The sequence below is a fragment of the Elephas maximus genome, chromosome 11 (genome assembly GCF_024166365.1).
Source record: "Elephas maximus indicus isolate mEleMax1 chromosome 11, mEleMax1 primary haplotype, whole genome shotgun sequence".
In the NCBI taxonomy this organism is placed as follows: Eukaryota; Metazoa; Chordata; class Mammalia; order Proboscidea; family Elephantidae; genus Elephas; species Elephas maximus.
The window spans coordinates 43,883,487-43,903,526 of record NC_064829.1 but is presented as its reverse complement, the minus strand read 5'-3'; the positions used below and the strand labels follow the sequence as shown (position 1 = coordinate 43,903,526).

The window sequence follows — 20,040 nt, the reverse complement described above, 5'->3', positions numbered from 1 at the left end:
TGGAAAAGCTATTTTATTAAGATAATGGCAAAACTCGGCACTGTCCCCGTGAATATGTCCCAGAATAAAGACAGAAGGTCTAAAGTGAAAAGAAAAAAAGTGGAGAGTGAAGTAAATCTACTCAAGAAAAATCTCTTAAATCCTACAGTTCTAACACAATTGTTCATTCATTCTTTGTTCAGTCATTCATCTAGTATTTATCGAGTAAGTACTACGGCAAGGTAATATTTTGATTGCCAAAGATACAAATACGAACAAAATAATACTTAGTTATGCTAAATATCCTTCCAGTTCCTTTTCTATACATATTTGTATATACATATAATCATAGTCAAGAGCCCTGGTGGTGTAGTGGTTAAGAGCTCGGCTACTAACCAAGAGGTCTGCAGTTCAAATCCACCACTTGCTCCTTGGAAACTATACGGGATAGTTCTACTCCATCCTGTGGGGTTGCTATGAATCAGAACCAACTCAATGGCACCTAACAACAACAACGTAATCATACTTGGAGCCCTGATAGTGCAGTGGTTAAGAATTCAGCTACTAACCTAAAGGTCAGCAGTTCAAATCCACCAGCTGTTCCTTGGAAACCCTATGGGGCAGTTCTACTCTGTACTATAGAGTTGCTATGAGTTGGAATCGACTTGACAGCAATGGGTTTTGGTTTTAGGGTATAATCATACTCTAAAAATATTTTTGTACCTTCCTCTGTCATTTAATATTCCAGTGTCATTTCCATATCCATAGTACCTGGTTTCATCACATTGTTTAAATATGTGTCACATCCCATGGAGTGTACATACTGTGATTTACCAGTCTTCCCCTATTGTTGTTTAAATTTTTTTGTTACAATAAATAACACTACAATGAACTTTCTTGGTACATTCAGTACCACGGTTTATTTTCTTAGGCTAGAGTTCCAGAAGTCAAAACACGGCGTCAGACACATAACAGTGGCCCTGACTCAGAGATAAACCAAAAACCAAATCAACTGCTTTTCAGTCGATTCTGACTCATGATGACCCTATGTGTGTAGAGTAGAACTGCACTCTGTAGGGTTTTCAAGGCTGTGACCTTTTGGAAGCAGGTTGTCAGGCCTTTCTTCCAAGGTGCCTGTGGATGGGTTCCAACCGCCAACCTGTTGATTGGTAGTTGAGTGCTTAACTGTTTGCACCACCCAGGGGCTCCTACTCATAGAAAAAAGATGAAATTTGGCTCTGCCCACGTTACCTAATGTCTTCTACAGCTGTTTTCTCTGTTAAACACATCTGCGATAAGGATAGTTCCAGACATGCTGTCAAGTTTCCCTTTCAGCTCCAAGGATTCTGTTTTCCTAATTGATACAGCTTCCCTGCTATGTTGTGATAAAGTGGCTCACAGAAGGAATCACTACCACCGAGAGACACTGATTTGAGAAAATAAATTTCTGTTCTTTAAAGCTACCCACTGGTGGTATTTTTTTGTTACGGCAGCAATAGCCAACTAAGACACATGATTTCCTGGAGTTCTTTGCAAACAAAAAGCCCTAACAGAAAGTGTAAGCCTGAAAATAAATCTTCCTAAAGGATCACATGTTAAAAGTTCACCTTTTATAATATGGAATCCACAACAACAACACTAAGGCATTTTAACTCTCAAGAAGTTGACTTACCAGCTTAGTATAATGAGATTTACTTAATCTTTCTATGCAGGTACTCTTATTCACCAAAAGACATTTTATTCTTCATAAGATCTCATGGTGAAGAAAAAAATGATTGAGACAATGGAAATGCTTGACTTATTTATTATTTATACTCCATATATCTCTTCAAAAAGATTTGAGAGTATAAAAGACACATATAATATGGTTTGTAGTGATAACACTGTTGGAAATAGTGGTGATGGCTAGATAACATGGTGACAGTAATTAATGTCACTGAAATGCACACACAAAAAAATGGTTAAAGTGGCCTTTTTTTTGTTACATAGATTTTACTACAATAAAACAAAAAAGAAAACATGAATACAACAAACAAAAACAAAAAGAGGAAGCAGATGGAAAGGAAAAAAGAAATGCAGCCATAGGCAAGGACAGAACCTTAATGGCAGTCCCCTAGCTTCAGAAAACACAACAAATACCCCCATTTCTAAAAAATCACTCAGCACTATTATGGCATAGATAACACACCAGAAGCTGAAGGCGAGGTGCCATATTTTGCAATTATGCTTACCTTTCTCTTTCGACTCTCAGAAAGTTTCTGGAAAACCTCTTGGTTTCGTTGCCCAGTTTGCTGGTCGATGCAAATCATCTGGCATCTATGACAAGGTCCTGAAACCTGGAAGGTGAGAAGGAAAAGACGGCGCTACCAGACCCTCGCACTTTGCAGGGGGGAATCTGGGTCCAGGAGGGATTCGTTGTGCAAGGTCGTCCCCGGGCAATTTCAGACTTGCACAGAAAGGCTCGATACTGTACCCCAACTCTGAGACACCGGAAAGTGGTGCCTGGTCACAGTTTCTGCTGGGGCATCATCTGCATTTGTCTGTCAGCTGGACGGCTGCTGCTGAAGGGCTTTTTAGAGAAGAGAGGTTAATCTCAGATGACTATCAGGGAATGTTAGAGGTGTGAGGAAGAAAAGAACTGGAGAAGGACAAACTGGAAGAAGATAAACAGCCAAGACCTAGCACTGGGCCACGGTAAGAAAAGCCATCAGAAAGAACCTCAGTGGGCACTGAACCGTACCCTTAAAATGGTTAAAACGGCAAGTTTTACATTGTAAATATTTTACCACAATAAACACGCAAAACAAACAGAAAAGAACTTTCGTGTGTTCATGTCTTTTATCCCAGCAATTTCACTTCTAGGATTTCAACCTAAGTAAACAATCAGGAATACAAATGCCGATGCTTGCACCAGGATACAAATCCCATTATATTTAACAGGGAAAATTAGTTAGCACCCTAAAGGTCAAACAGTAGAGAAAGAATGGTTTAGCAAACCATGCTACATCTATATGATGTATATCATGCAGGTATTAAAATTAATCTATGAAGGCCTTTAAATCAAATGGGGAAACATTTACTTTTTATAACTGAAATAAAATGATGGATGTGTTCTTATAGATGTGTGTAATGTGCGTATACATATACGCACATACATATATACACACACGCAATATAAATAAAATACAGCGTATAGCTTCTTAACAGGGCCATGCCACATGACAGAACTTCAACGGGCGGTCTGCCATGAGCATCAATTAGTTTTATGACGCGAAAACACCCCACAAATGTTAACCTTAAAAAAGAAAGTCCACGGCTCAGCAGTGACAAGATGTTCCTTTTATTGTACACAGAAAAGGTACAAAGGTACTTGATTTTCTCATGACCATGTGCTCCTCTGCTTACTACAGGCAAACACAAATGTGTGCTGAAATTAGAAACAACCAGCTGAGCCGAGATATGTCCTGGCCTGTTCCTATCGCTCACATTCTGACCGGGGGCATGAAACCAGTGGAAATACAGCCTCACCGTGGTACCAAAGTCAAGATTCCTGACCAACACAGATATGAATGTGCTGTCGGAGACCTCAGCCCAGTGCTCCCCTCGTGACCCTCGGCAGACCCATGACCTCTCCAGGCCTCATTTCCTCATCCAGCTCCTTAACTGGATTATTCAGGATTTCAGATACTATTTTTGCAGTGCCAAGCCTAGGTCTGGTCCTCAATTGGGCTCAAAGATGAAAGAGGTATTATTATACATGAGGCTCCCTGAAATGGAATGAGTCTTCTGCCTCATAGATGAGGACACTGTGTCCTCACGGGGAAGGCATGCCTCTCAGTATACAGCACCTCTTCCCTTGCTCTGCCTAGAAAATGACTGATTCCCCGGGTTGAGCTTCCTCTGACCCCGCAGAACTATGTGCTGCAAAAGGGGGATGCTTGGAATACTGGAGCACCCACCAGCCCCAGGCTCCAGCTGCCACCCAAAGACAACACCTTAAGTAAAAATTCTAGCACCTTTGTGAAAGGCCCTCTTAAAACAGTTTCTTGAACTGGAGAAAGAGGGATATTTTCCAGACACTTTTTTTCAAATAGCAATACAAATAAAACGATTTTCTTAAAACACTTTGTTAAGTTTTTTTTTCTGGTACTCTTATCAGTTGGTATTTGTAAAACTTGTTTATTGGATGTTGTTGGATGTCGTCAATCCCAACTCATAGCAACCGCACATGACAGAGTAACTGCCCCAGAGGGTTTTCTTGGCTGTAATCCTTATAGAAGTAGATCTCCAGGTCCTTCTCCCCAGTGCTGCTCGGCAGGTTCAAACCACCAACCTTTCAGTTAGCAGCCAAGTGCTTAAATGCTATGCCACAAGGGCGCCTTTTTATTAGCATTTATGTTCATTGAAAAATAACTCAATATAGAGGCTTGAAGAATTTAGAGAAAGCACTCAACACGGCTCTTCCTTCCTACCTTCAGGGGCAAATGCTGCTGATGAGGTCGCGGATCAACCCAGACACGGCATGGAACTGTGCACGAACGTACTCTAAATGCATGTAAACACTCACTGAAAGAGGCAACATTGGTATCTTTCTTTTTAATTACCCCGCGGTACATAATGAACATCCTTCCACGTCAATACATGAAGACCTACCTGGTTCTTCCGTTCTGCAATTTTCATGATGGCCTGGTATTTCTGTGGGCACTTAGCATTCCCCAAACAGTTTCTGTTGTTGTTGTGCGCCATAGAGTCAGTCCAACTCATAGCAACCCATGTGACAGAGTAGAACTGACCCATAGGGTTTCTGCCCCATAGGCTGTAATCACTACATGAGCAGATTACCAGGTCTGGTAGGTTCAAACTGCTGACCTTTCATTAGCAGCCAAGTGCTTAATCATTGCACCACCTGGGCTCCTTAAATAGTTTCTAATGCTTTGCTATTATCAATAATTTTGTAATCAAGGTCTTAACTCACATAACTCTGTTTCCTCTCTGAAATTATTTTCTTAAAGTCAGTCTTCCAAAGTGAGATTATAAGCCTAATGGGTATAAGAGATTTAATGACTTAAACCCAGTGAAAAACTGCTTTCCAAAGAAGGTGTGCTAATTTCATTGCAACTGCTTCCACATGGAGTATTATCAACAAATATGTTTAAATATTTACTTTTTAAAAGGCACAGCGTTAATTACATCTTATGCTTTTTAATACCTGCACTGGGCTACATTATATGAAAATAGCATAGCTTATTTAACCAACATCCCTATTATGAACGTTTAGGATGCATCCTAATTTTTCATAATCACAAAAATACTGCAACAAATAATCTTGTAATATATCTTGCATATGAGTATGAGTACTTTTATGTAACAGATTTCTACAAGTGAAATTAATGGGTCAAAAGGCATGCATATTTTAACTTCCATTAATTGCTGTCTGTAATAAGAACAGTGACCTACAGAAAGCAAACCATGCTAAGAAGTCATCTCAGAAAGGTTCCTAAAAGGGTTCTTTTGTATTTATGTGCCCAAGTACCTGGAGAGGCACGGGTGCCACTATTGCCAGGTAAGTTTTCTTCCCTCTTTTCTCCCTTTTTTCCTTCTGCTGTTTATCCAACAATGTGTATTTAGTGGCTACTCACGCAGGCTGTGTAAGTGCAGGTGTTTCTAAAACAGTAAAGCTGACATGGCAGAGACATGGCGACAGAAAATAAGAACAAGAAAAGGCAAGTCAGGATGGAGGGATGGGGGAGAACAGCAGGAGAGCTGGTACCAGAGAGAGAGGTTTGTGGAAGAGAATTTAGGAGACCGATTGTTTTTCAAGAAGGCAGCAACTGCCAGGATAAAAGGAAGGTTGGGGGGAGGGGTTAAATAGATAAGATCTTTAGGACATTTTGTTGGGCCTTACAATTTACCCACCAATTTATGCCACTGACTGTAAGCTCCCCACCTGCTGACAGTGAGGTCAGAGGCTGGAGTGTGAGAAGTGGGAGTGCTATGGGCACTTAGGGACTGCCAGGCTTCTGGGTCCTCCTGCAAGCACTCCAGGCTGCCAGAAAGTCTAGCAATATTCGGGAGGATAGAGTTCACATAGACACAAGTATTCCAAGAAAACAGAGATTAAGCCTAGACATAATGGCCAGGTGGAGGGAGTGCTATGCCTCCCCAACATTCATACGGGGCACATTAACTGTGTCTGCTGCTACCCTCTTAGGAAGTAAGAGGTGGATCTCAAGGGACGTTCCAGAATGCCCCCGTCACATACCCTCCTGCAGAGACTGTGTGGTGGTTAAGAGTTGGGACAAGGTTGGGGTCTTAAAAGCTAGCAAGCAGTCATCTAAGATGCATCAATTGGTCCCAAGCCACCTGAAGCAAAGGAGAATGAAGAACAACAATGATACAAGGAAAATATTAGCCCAAGAGACAAAAGGGGCCACATAAACCAGAGACTCCATCAGCCTGAGATCAGAAGAACTAGATGGTGCCCAGCTACCACCAATGTTCCTAACAGGGAACACACCAGACCGTACCTGACGGAGCAGGAGCAAAGTGGGATGCAGAACTCAAATTCTAGTAAAAAGACCAGACTAAATGACCTGACTGAGATTGGAGGAACCCCAGAAGATATGGACCCGGACTCTCTGTTAACTCAGAACTAAAACTAATCCCAAAGCCAACTCTTCAGACAAAGAATAGACTGGACTATAAGACAGAAAATGATATTCGTGAAGAGTATGCTTCTTAGTTCAAGTAGATACACAAGACTAAATGGGCAGCTACAGTCCGGAGGTGAGATGAGAAGGCAGAAAGGGATAGGAGCTGGTTGAAAGAACATGGGAAACCAGGGGTAGAAAGGAGGAATGTGTGGTCACATTATAAGGATAGCAACTAGGGTCACATAAAAACATGTATGTAAATTTTTGTATGAGATGCTAACGTGAGCTGTAAACTTTCCCCTAAAGCACAATTAAAAAAGAGTTGAGACAGAGGAAAGAAAGATTCCTGCCTGCCACCACCCAGGCCTGAGATTCAGGTCAATCTTCATTGACAACCGTTGGGGAAGGATAGTAAAGCTTATTGGGGCTTACCTGGAAACGCAAGGAACCAATTGAAATCTCATGCCATTTCTCTTCTTCAAAAGCCCTTGTCCCATTGGTAATAATATTGGCACGGAAACGTGAGATGAGGTCACTCATTGGGAATAATTTCTCCTTTCCATTTTCATCACTGTTCAAGACATACCCAAAAGGGAAAGAGGTGGGAGAGAGAATTGCTCTGTTGTAATAATTTAACCTGCCTGCCTCCTGATGCCTGCCTTCATCAACTCTACTCTGGCTTAGGCCTGGACGGTCAGGCCAAGCTTTTTACCACAAACATAAGCTCTAGGGGCACTAATCTGTTAAACAGATATCGACCGCCACCCCATGGAATATGGTTCTGTCCCCAGGACCAGGACCACTGGAGGCAGTACAAAGTGTGCGTAGATCTTAGCTGAAGAGATGAAGGGCTTTGGAAACCAGGTGAACAGGTAAGTACCAGGACTTATTCCCAGCAACAAGTGGTTATACTTGTCTGCTATCCCAGAGGTAACAGATCTTACCTAAAGTTTAATTGCTGCTGAAGTTCCAAAACGCTTGATCTGTTGAGCAGCAGATACTGGGCTTCATTCACCAGAGAAAGGGTAGGTGTAGTACCAGGAGACTGATCTAAAAACAATGGAGCATTTAAAAGAAGAGTTGCTTTCTTGGAATGCAAATGAATCTTGCTTCCATTGACCTGGATTTTTAAAAGGTAGAGACTAATTCTGCAGGGGAAGAAATGGTGCCCTGACAATAATAAAAATGTTCTAAGCCTGGCTCAAAGCTGTCATAAATGGAAAGGAAAATCAGTTCCTCTGTTTAAAATAATCTGAAAAAAATTAAACGATGAATTGAAAAGATGCCAACAAAGACAACTTGGAGATGATACTCAGGGGAGAAGAGATGGGGTGACTGGGTGGAGTGAGGTGCCCTTCCCCAAGACAGGGCAGTAAGAGGGGCCTTAATGAGGGAAACAGGGAGACCTTTATGAATCTAATCAGGGAAAGCTATTCGCCCTTGGGCAAGTGAAAAATAATTAATATAACGCATAGATAAAGAACAGTGACGAATCTGTGAAACATTTCATAACATGGAGGAACCTGGAAGGCATTATGCTGAGTGAAATTAGTCAGAGGCAAAAGGACAAATATTGTATAAGACCACTATTATAAGATCTTGAGAAACAGTATAAACTGAGAAGAACACATACTTCTGTGGTTACGAGGGGGGGAGGGAGGGAGGGTGGGAGAGGGTTAGTTACTGATTAGTTAGTAGATAAGAACTACTTTAGGTGAAGGGAAGGACAATACTCAATACACAGAAGGTCAGCTCAAATGGACTGGACCAAAAGCAAAGAAGTTTCCGGGATAAACTGAATGCTTCAAAGGTCAGTGAAGCAAGGGCGGGGGTTTGGGGACTATGGCTTAAGGGGACTTCTAAGTCAATTGGCAAAATAATACTACTATGAAAACATTCTGCATCCTACTTTGAAATGTGGCATCTGGGGTCTTAAATGCTAACAAGCGGCCATCTAAGATGCGTCAATTGGTCTCAACCCACCTGGATCAAAGGAGAATGAAGAACACCAAGGTCACACGACAACTATGAGCCCAAGAGACAGAAAGGGCCACATGAACCAGAGACTTACATCATCCTGAGACCAGAAGAACTAGATGGTGTCCGGCCACAACTGATGACTGCCCTGACAGGGAGCACAACAGAGAACCCCTGAGGGAGCGGGAGATCAGTGGGATGCAGACCCCAAATTCTCATAAAAAGACCAGACTTTAGGGTCTGACTGAGACTAGAGGAATCCCGGTGGTCATGGTCCCCAAACCTTCTGTTGGCCCAGGACAGGAACCATTCCCGAACACAACACATCAGACATGGAAGGGACTGGACAATGGGCTGGAGAGAGATGTTGATGAAGAGTGAGCTACTTGTATCAGGTGGACACTTGAGACTGTGTTGGCATCTCCTGTCTGGAAGGGAGATGGGAGGGTAGAGAGGGCTAGAAACTGGCAAAATTGTTACGAAAGGAGAGACCGGAAGGGCTGACTCATTAGGGGGAGAGTGGGAGTATGGAGTAAGGTGTATATAAGCTTATACGTGACAGACTGACTTGATTTGTAAACGTTCACTTAAAGCTCAATAAAAATTATTAAAAAAAAATAATAATAATTAATACAAGTTTTAAAACTACTGAGAGGAAACAAACAAAATAATTGAAAAAAAAATATCAAGAGACAGAACTGTGGGGAGCCTGTCTCCGGCTTGAGTCTCCTGTTAGATGGACCCCCCTCACTATCTTTATCCACCAGTTACATCAAGTTGATTCCAACTCATTGTGATCTCATATGCTGCAGAGTGAAGTCCTGGTGGCATAGGTTAAGCATTTGGCTGCTCACCAAAAGGTTGGCAGTTCAAATCCACCAGCTGCTCTGTCCGATAGGGTCTCTATGAGTTGGAATTGACTTGACAGCAATGGTTTTATGCTGCAGTGTAGAACTGTGCTCCACAGAGTTTTCATGGCTGTGACCATTTGGTCTTTCTTCCAAAGTACCTCTCGGTAGACTCGAACCTCCAACCCTTTTGGTTGGTAGCCAAGTGCTTAACCTCTTGGGCTACCCATGGCCTCCTGCCTTTATGCAAGATGTTGATAAAAAGGATGGGCTGGGACCGGGCCTAGTAAGCCGTCTTCAAACCCAGTCTGTGGACCCCAGAGTACAGGAGAATGGAAACTTGAAAGAGAATAACTTTCCAGATCCTCCACTTTCAAAAATCTTTCTTGCTAAAAATGGCTCTGCCAGGGAACAGAAGTACAATTCCAGCCCCATCCATAAAAGGCCCTTTGCCCACTCTGCGGAGGAAAGACTCCCCCACAGTGGATTGCCCCTGGGGGCTAAACACTTCCAGGATAGAAAACAAAAGTTCCATTCAAACCCTGGAGTCAGTGCTGAGAAAATAAAAGTCTCTAAAGCTTGAATGTTCCCTTGTAGGTGAGGTGGAGCTCAATTCTTTGCAGCACCCAATTAAGTCATCAAGTGACAGATGGTTAAAGTCATTTTTCATGTTAGACCTCTGTGCTTTGGTCATATGCCTCAGAAGAAAGGTTCCAGGGACCTTGCATTAACCAGACTCCTTCATCCCCAGTTCTTTATTTACACAAACGAGGTTTCTCTGAAGAGAACACCAGCTATTCTGGCAATAAATGACGGTCATTTGTGGTTATGGGAACTAATGGGGAGCCACTCATCTCATTAAGAGATTCATTTTGACAATTTTTCTCTTCATGTGTAATAATTATTTTTCAAAATTGATAATAAAATTTGTTGCTCTGATCAACTAGTAATAAAAATTATAATAATAATCCCAAAGAAACTTCTTAGCATTTAGACCATTATCTTTACAGTAAACTTTTTAAATGTTTACACATTCAATTTACAGACACATGTTAGGATCATACATCAGAGAAGTATGACAGGGTGATCAAAGATTTTCACTATTATTTCACAAATAAAATATCTAATATTGGCCAGGAAATGGAGTGAGAATATAAGTTCAAAGAGAAAAAGGAAAGAAAATTTCTGGCCATTATAAGACAATTTGTTAATGTATATTATATATTTTTTAATGAATACTCATGGGAATCAAATTGCTATGGTATTGAGATTCCACTGGCTGTTTAAAAGAGTAATACACAAGTTTCCGTTAAAATGTCAATATTCACAAGATTTTGGAAATCATATCATTTGCAACAATTTAAACTATTCAAAAAATTTAGATGACAACATAAAAATGTAAGCGACGAATGTAGCTTTAAAAAATTCTAAGGGGTACCAAAGCAAAAATGTTTGAAAACCAGTGGCCTGGACCATCAGAGACCTCTCTGCCCTAAGTGGCACTCTTAAAAAATATATATATATATTCACAAGTGACAGGTGTTCTTCTTCTGTGACCACTACCTTGTCTTCACCCAGGCCCTCCTTCTTCTCCCACTTGGACAGTCACCGCCATCTCCTGCCCAACCCCTTTGCTTCCCTCCCTCTCTCAAGTACCCTCCACACCACCCCAAGTGTCTTTCTAACAAGTGGCCTTGTGAAATTCCCTAGCTTAGACTTCTTTGATGAGTCCCCACAACCTCAGAATCATCTGAATCTGAGTCCTCAGAAATGCACTCATCCCCTCTCCCCAGCTCTCCACCATCACTCCCCTGCCCTCTTTGACCCTCCTAAACCCCTCTCTGAGCCCATGACACGCCAAGCCCTGCCTTGCCACTCCCAAATAAGCCCTGTGCCTCTGCTGGGAAAAAACCTACTCTCCTGCTAAGACACAGTTCCAAACTCACCTCTTCTGGAAGCTTTCCACGCCTCACTCCCAGTCAGAGAGGATGCCTCCTGCACACCCCACGCCCCCTGTGCAGATCTTTATCACCTCCCTCATATCAAGCGTACCTTCGCTGTCTACTAGTGAGTCGTCTCCCCTAAACTGAGATACTGAAGAACTGGGACCATGACTTAATAATCTCAGCCAAGCTCCAGGTAGGGAGGAGGTGCTCAATAAATCCTTATTGAATGACTGGAACTTCAGGTTTCACTGCCACTCCCTTTTCCAGATAATCTATAAGGACGGTACTGATTATGTTGAATCCCGCTCCTTCCAAGTCTGTGTTCACAGATGTCCAATTCTCTCTCCCCTTTAATTATGTCTCTAGTCTTCTTGTTAGGTGCCATCAAGTCGGTTCCAATTCGTAGCTACCCTGTATACAACAGAATAAAACACTGCCCAGTCCTGTGCCATCCTTACAATCCTTGCTATGTTTGAGCCCATTGTTGCAGCCACCGTGTCAATCCATCTGATTGAGGGTCTTCCTCTCTTTCACTAACCCTCTACTTTACCAGCATGATGTCCTTCTCCAGGGACTGGTCCCTCCTGATACCATGTCCAATGTACACGTGACAAAGTCTCTCCATGCTTGCTTCTAAAGAGCATTCTGGCTGTATGTCTTCCAAGACAGATTTGTTTGTTCTTCTGGCAGCTCATGGTATATTCAGTATTCTTCACCAAAATCATAACTCAAAGGCATCAATTCTTCTTCAGTCTTCCTTACTCACTGTCCAGCTTTTGCATGCATACGAGGCAATTGAAAATACCATGGCTCGGGTCAGGTGCACCTTAGTCCTCAAAGTGACATCTTTGCTTTTCAACACTTTAAAAAGGTCTTTTGTAGCAGAGTTGCCCAATCTTACCCATGTCCAAACACCACAGTTCACCTCCTCGACAAGTGAGCATAAGTTTACTCCCCTTCTCCATCACATAGAGACTCAAATCCTTTAACAGTTTATGACAGGAAAGACTGTCAAGTTTTAAAAGTCTACAGAAACTATATCCTTCGGCTCCCCTCTATATGTATATTTTTAGGATGCATAGGTTAACTTAAAAAGGTCCTTTGACCTGGTAGCACAATAGTTAATTGCTCCGTTGCTAACAGAAAGGTTGGGGGTTTGAAACCCATCCAGGGGTTCCATGGGAGAAAGACCTGGCGATGAACTCCCATAAAGATCACAGCCCAGAAAACCCTACAGGGCAGTTCTTCTCTGTCACATGGGGTCACCATGAGTCAGACCTACTCAGCAGCACCTAACAACAACACTGGTCTGTGTATGGTCAAAATGCTATTTGGATTCACAGGCCAGTCTCTCTGGGAGGTGGCCACTAGGCCAGGTCATTCCTATACAGACAGTAATGTCTGTAGTGTAGCCATGATCCATTCACTCATTCACCTAATATTTACTGAGCAACTACTACGTGCCAGGTGCTGGTCTAAGCCCTGAGGATAATACAGCACTGAACAAAACCAACAAAAATCTTTCTCCGCATGGAGCTTACTTTCTGGTAGATGGCAGACAGAACATAAACCAAACAAATGAGTAAAATATGTGGTCTGCAGGGTGCGAACAGTGCCACAGAAAAAAATAAACCTGGAAGGGATCTGGGGAGTTCAAGAAGGGACTACCGTTCTAAAGAGATGACATTTGAGCAGATGCTTGAAAATGATCTTTTCTGTGCATATGGTACTGTTAGCTTTCAAAGTACTTTCTTTCCTATTGTCCTACTTCATCCTAGGAGTGGCTTCTGAGAGGAAAAATTGTCAAAACGTTTAAAAGTCTATTGGCTGAGGTCTAAAGAAGACGTGGTGCCATAGGGGTTCAAGGACTTGCCAAGGTCTCACAAATATTTGATCCTAGAGCCAAGGCTGGAAACCAAGGCTTCCTTGTTCCCGATTCTGATGTGAGGACATAGCAACCTACCAGTGTCCTCAGAAAATAATAAAAATGAACTGTGCTTCTAAATATGCAGGATGGATGCTGAGGCTTGAGCGGAGCAAGCCAGCTGGCTTGAAGCCCTCCTCACCACCTTAAGGTTACTGTGGTGGCCACATGTCCTGCTGACCTTGGAGCCACTGCAGCACCTTCCTACCAAAAGCTGACCTGCCTGTTCCACTTGCTGTAAGCGAGCAAGTTTCTCTGTGAATCCATTTCATGGGCGGCTGCTTTTGATGTATGCAAGGGAAACCACAGGTACCTGCCCTTAAGAACCAACCCAAAATGTGATACCTTTTCCATGTTTCTTCTTTGCTTTTCTTTGGAAGTTTGAACTTTGCTTGATCAGATGACATTCACGGCCAAAAAACTTTGACAACCATCTAGAAATTTTTTCTCCACAGTCATAAGTATTTACCCTGACAAAAAAAAAGAGGAGGTGTGTGGGGGAAGTATTAGTATTTCTTTAAATAATAATCTGAACTGTAAAAAAAATTAAGATTAAAAAAGAAAATAAGAGGAGGCAGGGCCAAGATGGAGGAGTAGTCAGATGCTTCCTGTGATCCGTCTTACAACAAAGACCTGAAAAAAAAAAAGTCAGTCAATTATACATGACAATCTAGGAGCCCTGAACATCAAAGACAAAGCTGAGGAATCGGACTGAATGGCAGGCGGAGGGAGAGGCAGTTCAGAAGCAGCAAGGAGTCACCAGACCTTACCTGGCCGACCCCGGCACCCTGCGGGCTGGATTGGCTAGTGCATGAGGGGTGAGGCAAGCAGTGGTGCTCGGGACACGTTTTTCACATCAGGAGAGACTGAGCACCGGAGAGTCTACTCAAGCCTCCAGAACCAGTGAGAAACGGTGCTCATTCAGCGGAAGAAAAGTACAAGCATCTAACGTACTGTGTGGATTAAAAAAAAAAAACCTTTTGGGAAGTACCTCTCTTCCATTTACCTGACCCCTCCCCGCACTGCTCCTGGTCCCAGTGTGGTTTCAGCAATTGCTGTGCTCCCTGGGCCAGAAAGACTCATCGTGCACCCTGAGCCATTCTCCCAGCTTTGGAAAGGGAACAAATTAATAAACAGGAAAAAATAATATGCCAACTCCCTTAAGCTGGGAACTCGGGGCAGGCACAGACCCTTTGCCTAGGCCATGGACTTTGAATGCCTTTCACCCCTGTATAGACCTCTGTGGACCCACTTTAACAGCGTAGGCCCTCATTAGCACAGTACAGCAGGCTATACACCTGAAGCCTATTTTCACCTGTATCATTTAAAAGAGGGAGTAGCAGATTCGTGACATTTCACACCATCCTGCCTATTAAGCAGGGTCCTCACCTACCCACATCAGGGGCCTGAGGACTGGTGGCTCTGCCCACTCCACCAAGCCACCCATGACAGGGGTCCAGAAATAAGTGGTCACTCCTGGTCCTTACAGTCAACACCATTGGGTCCTCACAGTCCAGCTGCAAAACCCACCTACCTATGCACTATAGGAAACAGGGACACGCCTTCCACCCAGATACTCAGAGGCGGCAGTCAGACCCATACCTTGATCAACGCATGACCTCCTACTGCAGCCAGATACCTGTGTCCACTCCAGTTACCCTGCCCAGCTAGGACTGTAGGTGAAAGCCTGCACCACACACTCGGTGACCGATGACCTGAACACCTGAGTTGAATCCACACAAGAAAAGTAAATGAACTCCTGGGCTCACATACCTAGTAACAGGTCTAGCCACCTGGAGATAGGACCTGAGAGCTTCAAAAATGCCAATAATCAAATCAGCTCACGTGACCACCCTATTTGGGCATATCAAAACAAAACAAGAAGCTAAGACATGGTAGCAAACATAAAATAAATAAATATAATAACTTATTGATGGCTCAGAGACAACGATTACTATCAAATTGCATAAAAAGACAGACCATCATGGCTTCAGCAAGCCACCAAAACAAAGAATCAAGAAACCTTCCAGAGGAAGAAAATTTCTTAGAATTACTGGAAGTAGAATTCAAAAGATTAATACACAGAACTCTTCAAGAGATCAGGGAGGAGATCAGCCAAAATGCAGACCAAGCCAAGGAACACACAGACAAAGCAACAGAGGAACTTAAGAAGGCTGTACAAGAGCATAATGACAAATTCAACAGGCTGCAAGAATCCAGAGAGAGACAGCAAACAGAAATCCAAGACTAACAATAAAATTTCAGAATTAGACAACTCAGTAGAAAGTCATAGGAGCAGAATTGAGGCAATGGCAGTCAGAATTAGTGAGACTGAAGATATAGCACTTGACACCAACTTATTTCAGGAAAAATCAGATAAAAGAGCTAAAAAAAAATGAAGAAATCCTAAGAATTATGTGGGACTCTATCAAGAGGAATAACCTACAAGTGATTGGAGTACCAGAACAGGCAGGGATAGTAGAGAATACAGAGAGAATTGTTGAAGATTTGCTGGCAGAAAACTTCCCTGATATTGTGAAAGACAAGAAGATATCTATCCAAGAAGCTCATCGAACCCCACACGAAGTGATTCCAAAAGAAAGTCACCAAGACATATTATAATCAAACTCACCAAAACCAAAGATAAGGAAAGAATTTTAAGAGTGGCTAGAGATAAGTGAAAAGTCATCTACAAAAGAGAGTCAATAAGACTAAACTCTGACTACTCAGCAGAAACCATGCAGGCAAAAAGGCAATGGGATGACATATATAAAGACTTCAAGGAAAAAAAAATTGCCAGCCAATGATTATATATCCAGCAAAACTGTCTCTCAAATATAATGGCAAAATTAGGGCATTCCAGATAAACAGAAGTTTAGGAAATTTGTAAACACCAAACCAAAATTACAAGAAATACTAAAGGGTGTCCTCTAGTCAGAAAATCAATAACATCAGATAACAACCCAAGATTAGAACACAGGACAGAACAACCAGATATCAACCCAGATAGGGAAGTCACAAAAATAAATCAAACCTAAAACACTGAAAATAGGGAAACAGAGACATCAATATGTAGATGATGACAATCTTGAAACAAAAAAGAAGGACTAAATAATGCAGTCATAGATCTTTCCTATGGAGAGGAAGTCTAGGCAATACAAAGAAATAAAAGATTGGTTTAAACTTAGAAAAATAGGGGTAAATATGAAGGTAACCACAAAGGAAACTAACAATCCTACACATAAAAATAAAAAACAAGAAAAACATAAAGACTCAGCAAATACAAAATCAACAACAATGAAAAAGGTGAAAAGAAAATACATAAAGAAAAAAGAAAAGAAAATTACATTGTGCCAGCCCCCAGCCAAAGGTTTGCTAAAATATCAGGAGTGACTAGGCAGTCACAGGGAGACCTCTAAGGCACAGAAAGACACACAGGCTGGTGCTTATGTGAAACTTTCAGACCAGATAAAAAGCTTTAGGAGTCCTGGTGAAACAACAGTTAAGCATTTGGCTGTTAACCGAAAGGTTGCTGGTTTGAATCCACCCAGTGGCTCCACGGGAGAAAGACTTGGCAATGTTCCCATAAAGATTACAGCCTGGAAAACCCAATGGGGCAATTTTACTCTGTCACATGGGGTCACTGTGACTTGAAAATGACTCAACGACACCTTATAGCAAAAACAAAAACATCTTTAGAAGTTCCTCTTACTACTAACCACTACTTAGTCCTCTTGTTTATATTAATTATCAACACTGAGAACCACAAAGCTTGGAATTTGAAACTTTACCAAGCAGGGTTTTTTTTTTTTTTTGCTTTAAGAAGCTCTTGAACACAGACACGCGTCCTGGATTTGTACTCTGAGTCCAGCTGTAATATTTTCTTTCACTGCCAGGCCATATAGGCTAACTTTTTTTGGTTTATAAAAAGAATACCGTGCCTATACATTACAGGTATAAGTACATTTATTAATCTAGCTGTTTTTGTTTTTATAATCCTGCAGTCTTCTAGAATTTTTAAAAAGGGCACATCACTACAATTGATAATGTAAAATGACTAATATCCTACCCTGGGATTACAATAAAGTTATTTTTGAAAATCTATCTTTTTCTTAATTTTTACTGGGAAAAACAGTTGCCTTCCTGTTCTGGAAAGGGAAGGGAAACATGAGATATGCTGTAGCACACTCTCTCCTGTGCTTTGGGACACTGCACCGAAGTCCATCTTCATTCTGTTGAGTACTCAATGGTTCCACGAATAGATAAATCTAACCTCTATTTATCTGAAAAGCTTTATTAGCCAGAAAACTGCATTCCACACAGACGCAGCTAAGTGAAATGTAGATGAGCCTGCAGGTACCCCTTGATGTCCACATTTCTCTCTGTATGAAGATTGCAAAATTGTTTACAAAAAATTCATCACCCTAGTTGAAAGTGTGCTATAACAAATGTTTAAACTGGCGAAAATCTTTAAATTGGTGCCAGTACTGGCAAGATGTGGTGTGTGCTCAACTCCTGGGCCTCCAGAATGGGGTCCAGGGCCCGTGGTGTTTAACTTGCTGAGAATAATCATTATATCATCACTTAAGCACTTCTTTCTTGAGGCTGTAGCCCTTCACGGCTGCCAGCACGATCCTCTGCCTGGTATCTGGGGGCACTAACAACTTGGGTCCAATTTACATGTAATTTAAGTATTAACATATTATTTCATGACTTGCATGATAGCATATGTTCAGGGTACTGCAGAAGGAAATATAATCTGACTTGATATTATACAGTATTACCATCTACTAACCATACCCACTAATGAGTTTATTGTGTTAACTAATTAGGCAAATAGCATTTTAAAAGCTTTCTATTATATATAAATCCTTAGTGAACTGTTAAATAGTTAATTGTTTTTGTATCTTGGGGGGTATTTGGTTAGGGTATTAGATGAAGTAGTAACCATTTGGATAGGCCCATCACTGGAAAATTTGCTACTCTACATATTGTCAGGTACAGATTAGATTTAGATAACAAGGGATGCAGGTATTTGATCTGTTCAATGAAGGGATTTATTGTAAATAAGCATTAACAATAAAGAAATAAAATACAAATACTATTTCAGTGAAAACTGCGAGAGCCAGAACTCAACAGGACTGCCTTGTTTTTTCGGGTCTCACAAGTTTTTTCTTTTGGTAGAGTGTAGTCTTACCACTTTTCCATCATTTGTTTTAGTGGGAAATTTGAGTTTCTCTTCTCTTGATACCCCCATCACCCTCAGCCTCTACATCCAATTCATCAACTAGGTCAGGTGATTCTACTTTCAGAATACATATCCCACCCTGCCTGATTTTTCCTCTGATCCTGGTCCAAGCCTCCATCTTGTTTCACATGTGTTAACGTAGGTGCTTAGACGGACTTATCACTTGCACCCTTATCCCCTCCCAACTACTCTAGACCTACCAGCCAGTCTTTCAAACTATGAATTAGGTCTCTTCCCTCACCACCTCTACTTTAACCACCTCATCCAAGCCACCACTATGCCTCTGCTGGACCGCTGTGGTGGTCTTAGAACCATACTCCCTGTTTCACCCCATTCTCCCACACCACACTCTGCACCCGGCACTGTTCCAGGCTCTACAGTGAGCAACACAGAGTCCTACTCTCCCAGAGTTGGCATTCTAGTGAGAGGGACTGAAAATAAACATATTGTAATAAGTCAGGAGATAATAAACGTGAAGGAGAAGATACAGCAGGGCAAACAGATAGGGAGGAACTGATTTCTGTGGGTGGTCAGTGGCCCCTCTGAGAAGGTGGCTTTTGAGCAGAGACCTGATGGAGATTAGGTAGTGAGCCCTGTAGAGTTGTAAGCAGGGGAAGAGCCAGCCGGGCAGAGGAAACAGCAAATGCAAAAACCTGAGATGGGAGTACACTTGGTAGGTTTGAAGAATACCAAGGAGCCAGTGTGGTGAGGGTAGAGTGAGCAAAGGGGGACGTGACAGGAGACTGGATCGAGGGTGTAGCAGAGGATGGACCATACAGGGCATTGCTCTCCTCCCCCTCTGTGTGACCCCTGCAGATGGAGCCGAGATTTTCACCTGTTTCCAAGCCTTACCTGTCGGCACAGACCTTGCTTTGGCAAATCTGAGCCCGTTCACCGTTTTCCTCGAGAGGCACCTCTATAGGCTCCATACCTAATGAACAAAAGTTAGAGATGAATTTATCATCATGCAAAAAGAATAACTATGTAAATAAAAGCCCATTATCATGAATTTGGTTGAATTTTAATGACACTGGAATTTGGCTGAATCAAATAAGTGGCTGAATCTTGGAATTCTTTTTATAATACAGAGACTCTCTTCATCATTATCAGTACCACCAACAGCATGTACATTGAGCAGCTTTCTTCTGGAAGGTTCTGCACTGCGGTGGTCATAATCATAGTACCTGGGATGTTCCATGAATTCTTTTGAAAGATTTCTCTACTTCTGACTGGCTCCACATACTGAGGTCATAGTTCTATACCAAAAAACTAAACCCACTGCCATCAAGTCAATTCCAACTCATTGCAACTCTATAGGACAGAGTAGAACTGCCCCACAGAGTTTCCAAGGAGCAGCTGGTGGATTCAAACTGCGAACCTTTTGGTTAGCAGCCATAGTTCTTAACCACTGCACCATCATGGTTCCCACTGTTTTATAAGCTACATTAATTTTTTTAGAAACAGA

General features: G+C 42.0%; 1 protein-coding gene across 1 annotated transcript in view; it reads right to left on the bottom strand.

The window, feature by feature from the left end:
* The window catches only part of MOCOS (molybdenum cofactor sulfurase), a 53,810-nt gene that overhangs the window by 2,607 nt on the left and 31,163 nt on the right, over positions 1-20,040 (bottom strand). The window contains exons 10-14 of the mRNA XM_049901910.1: positions 19,428-19,506; positions 13,673-13,797; positions 7,577-7,682; positions 7,065-7,203; positions 2,211-2,315 (exon numbers count right to left, since the gene is read on the bottom strand). Of these exons, the coding sequence (XP_049757867.1) occupies positions 2,211-2,315; positions 7,065-7,203; positions 7,577-7,682; positions 13,673-13,797; positions 19,428-19,506 (554 nt within the window). The remainder of the gene's footprint in view (positions 1-2,210; positions 2,316-7,064; positions 7,204-7,576; positions 7,683-13,672; positions 13,798-19,427; positions 19,507-20,040) is intronic.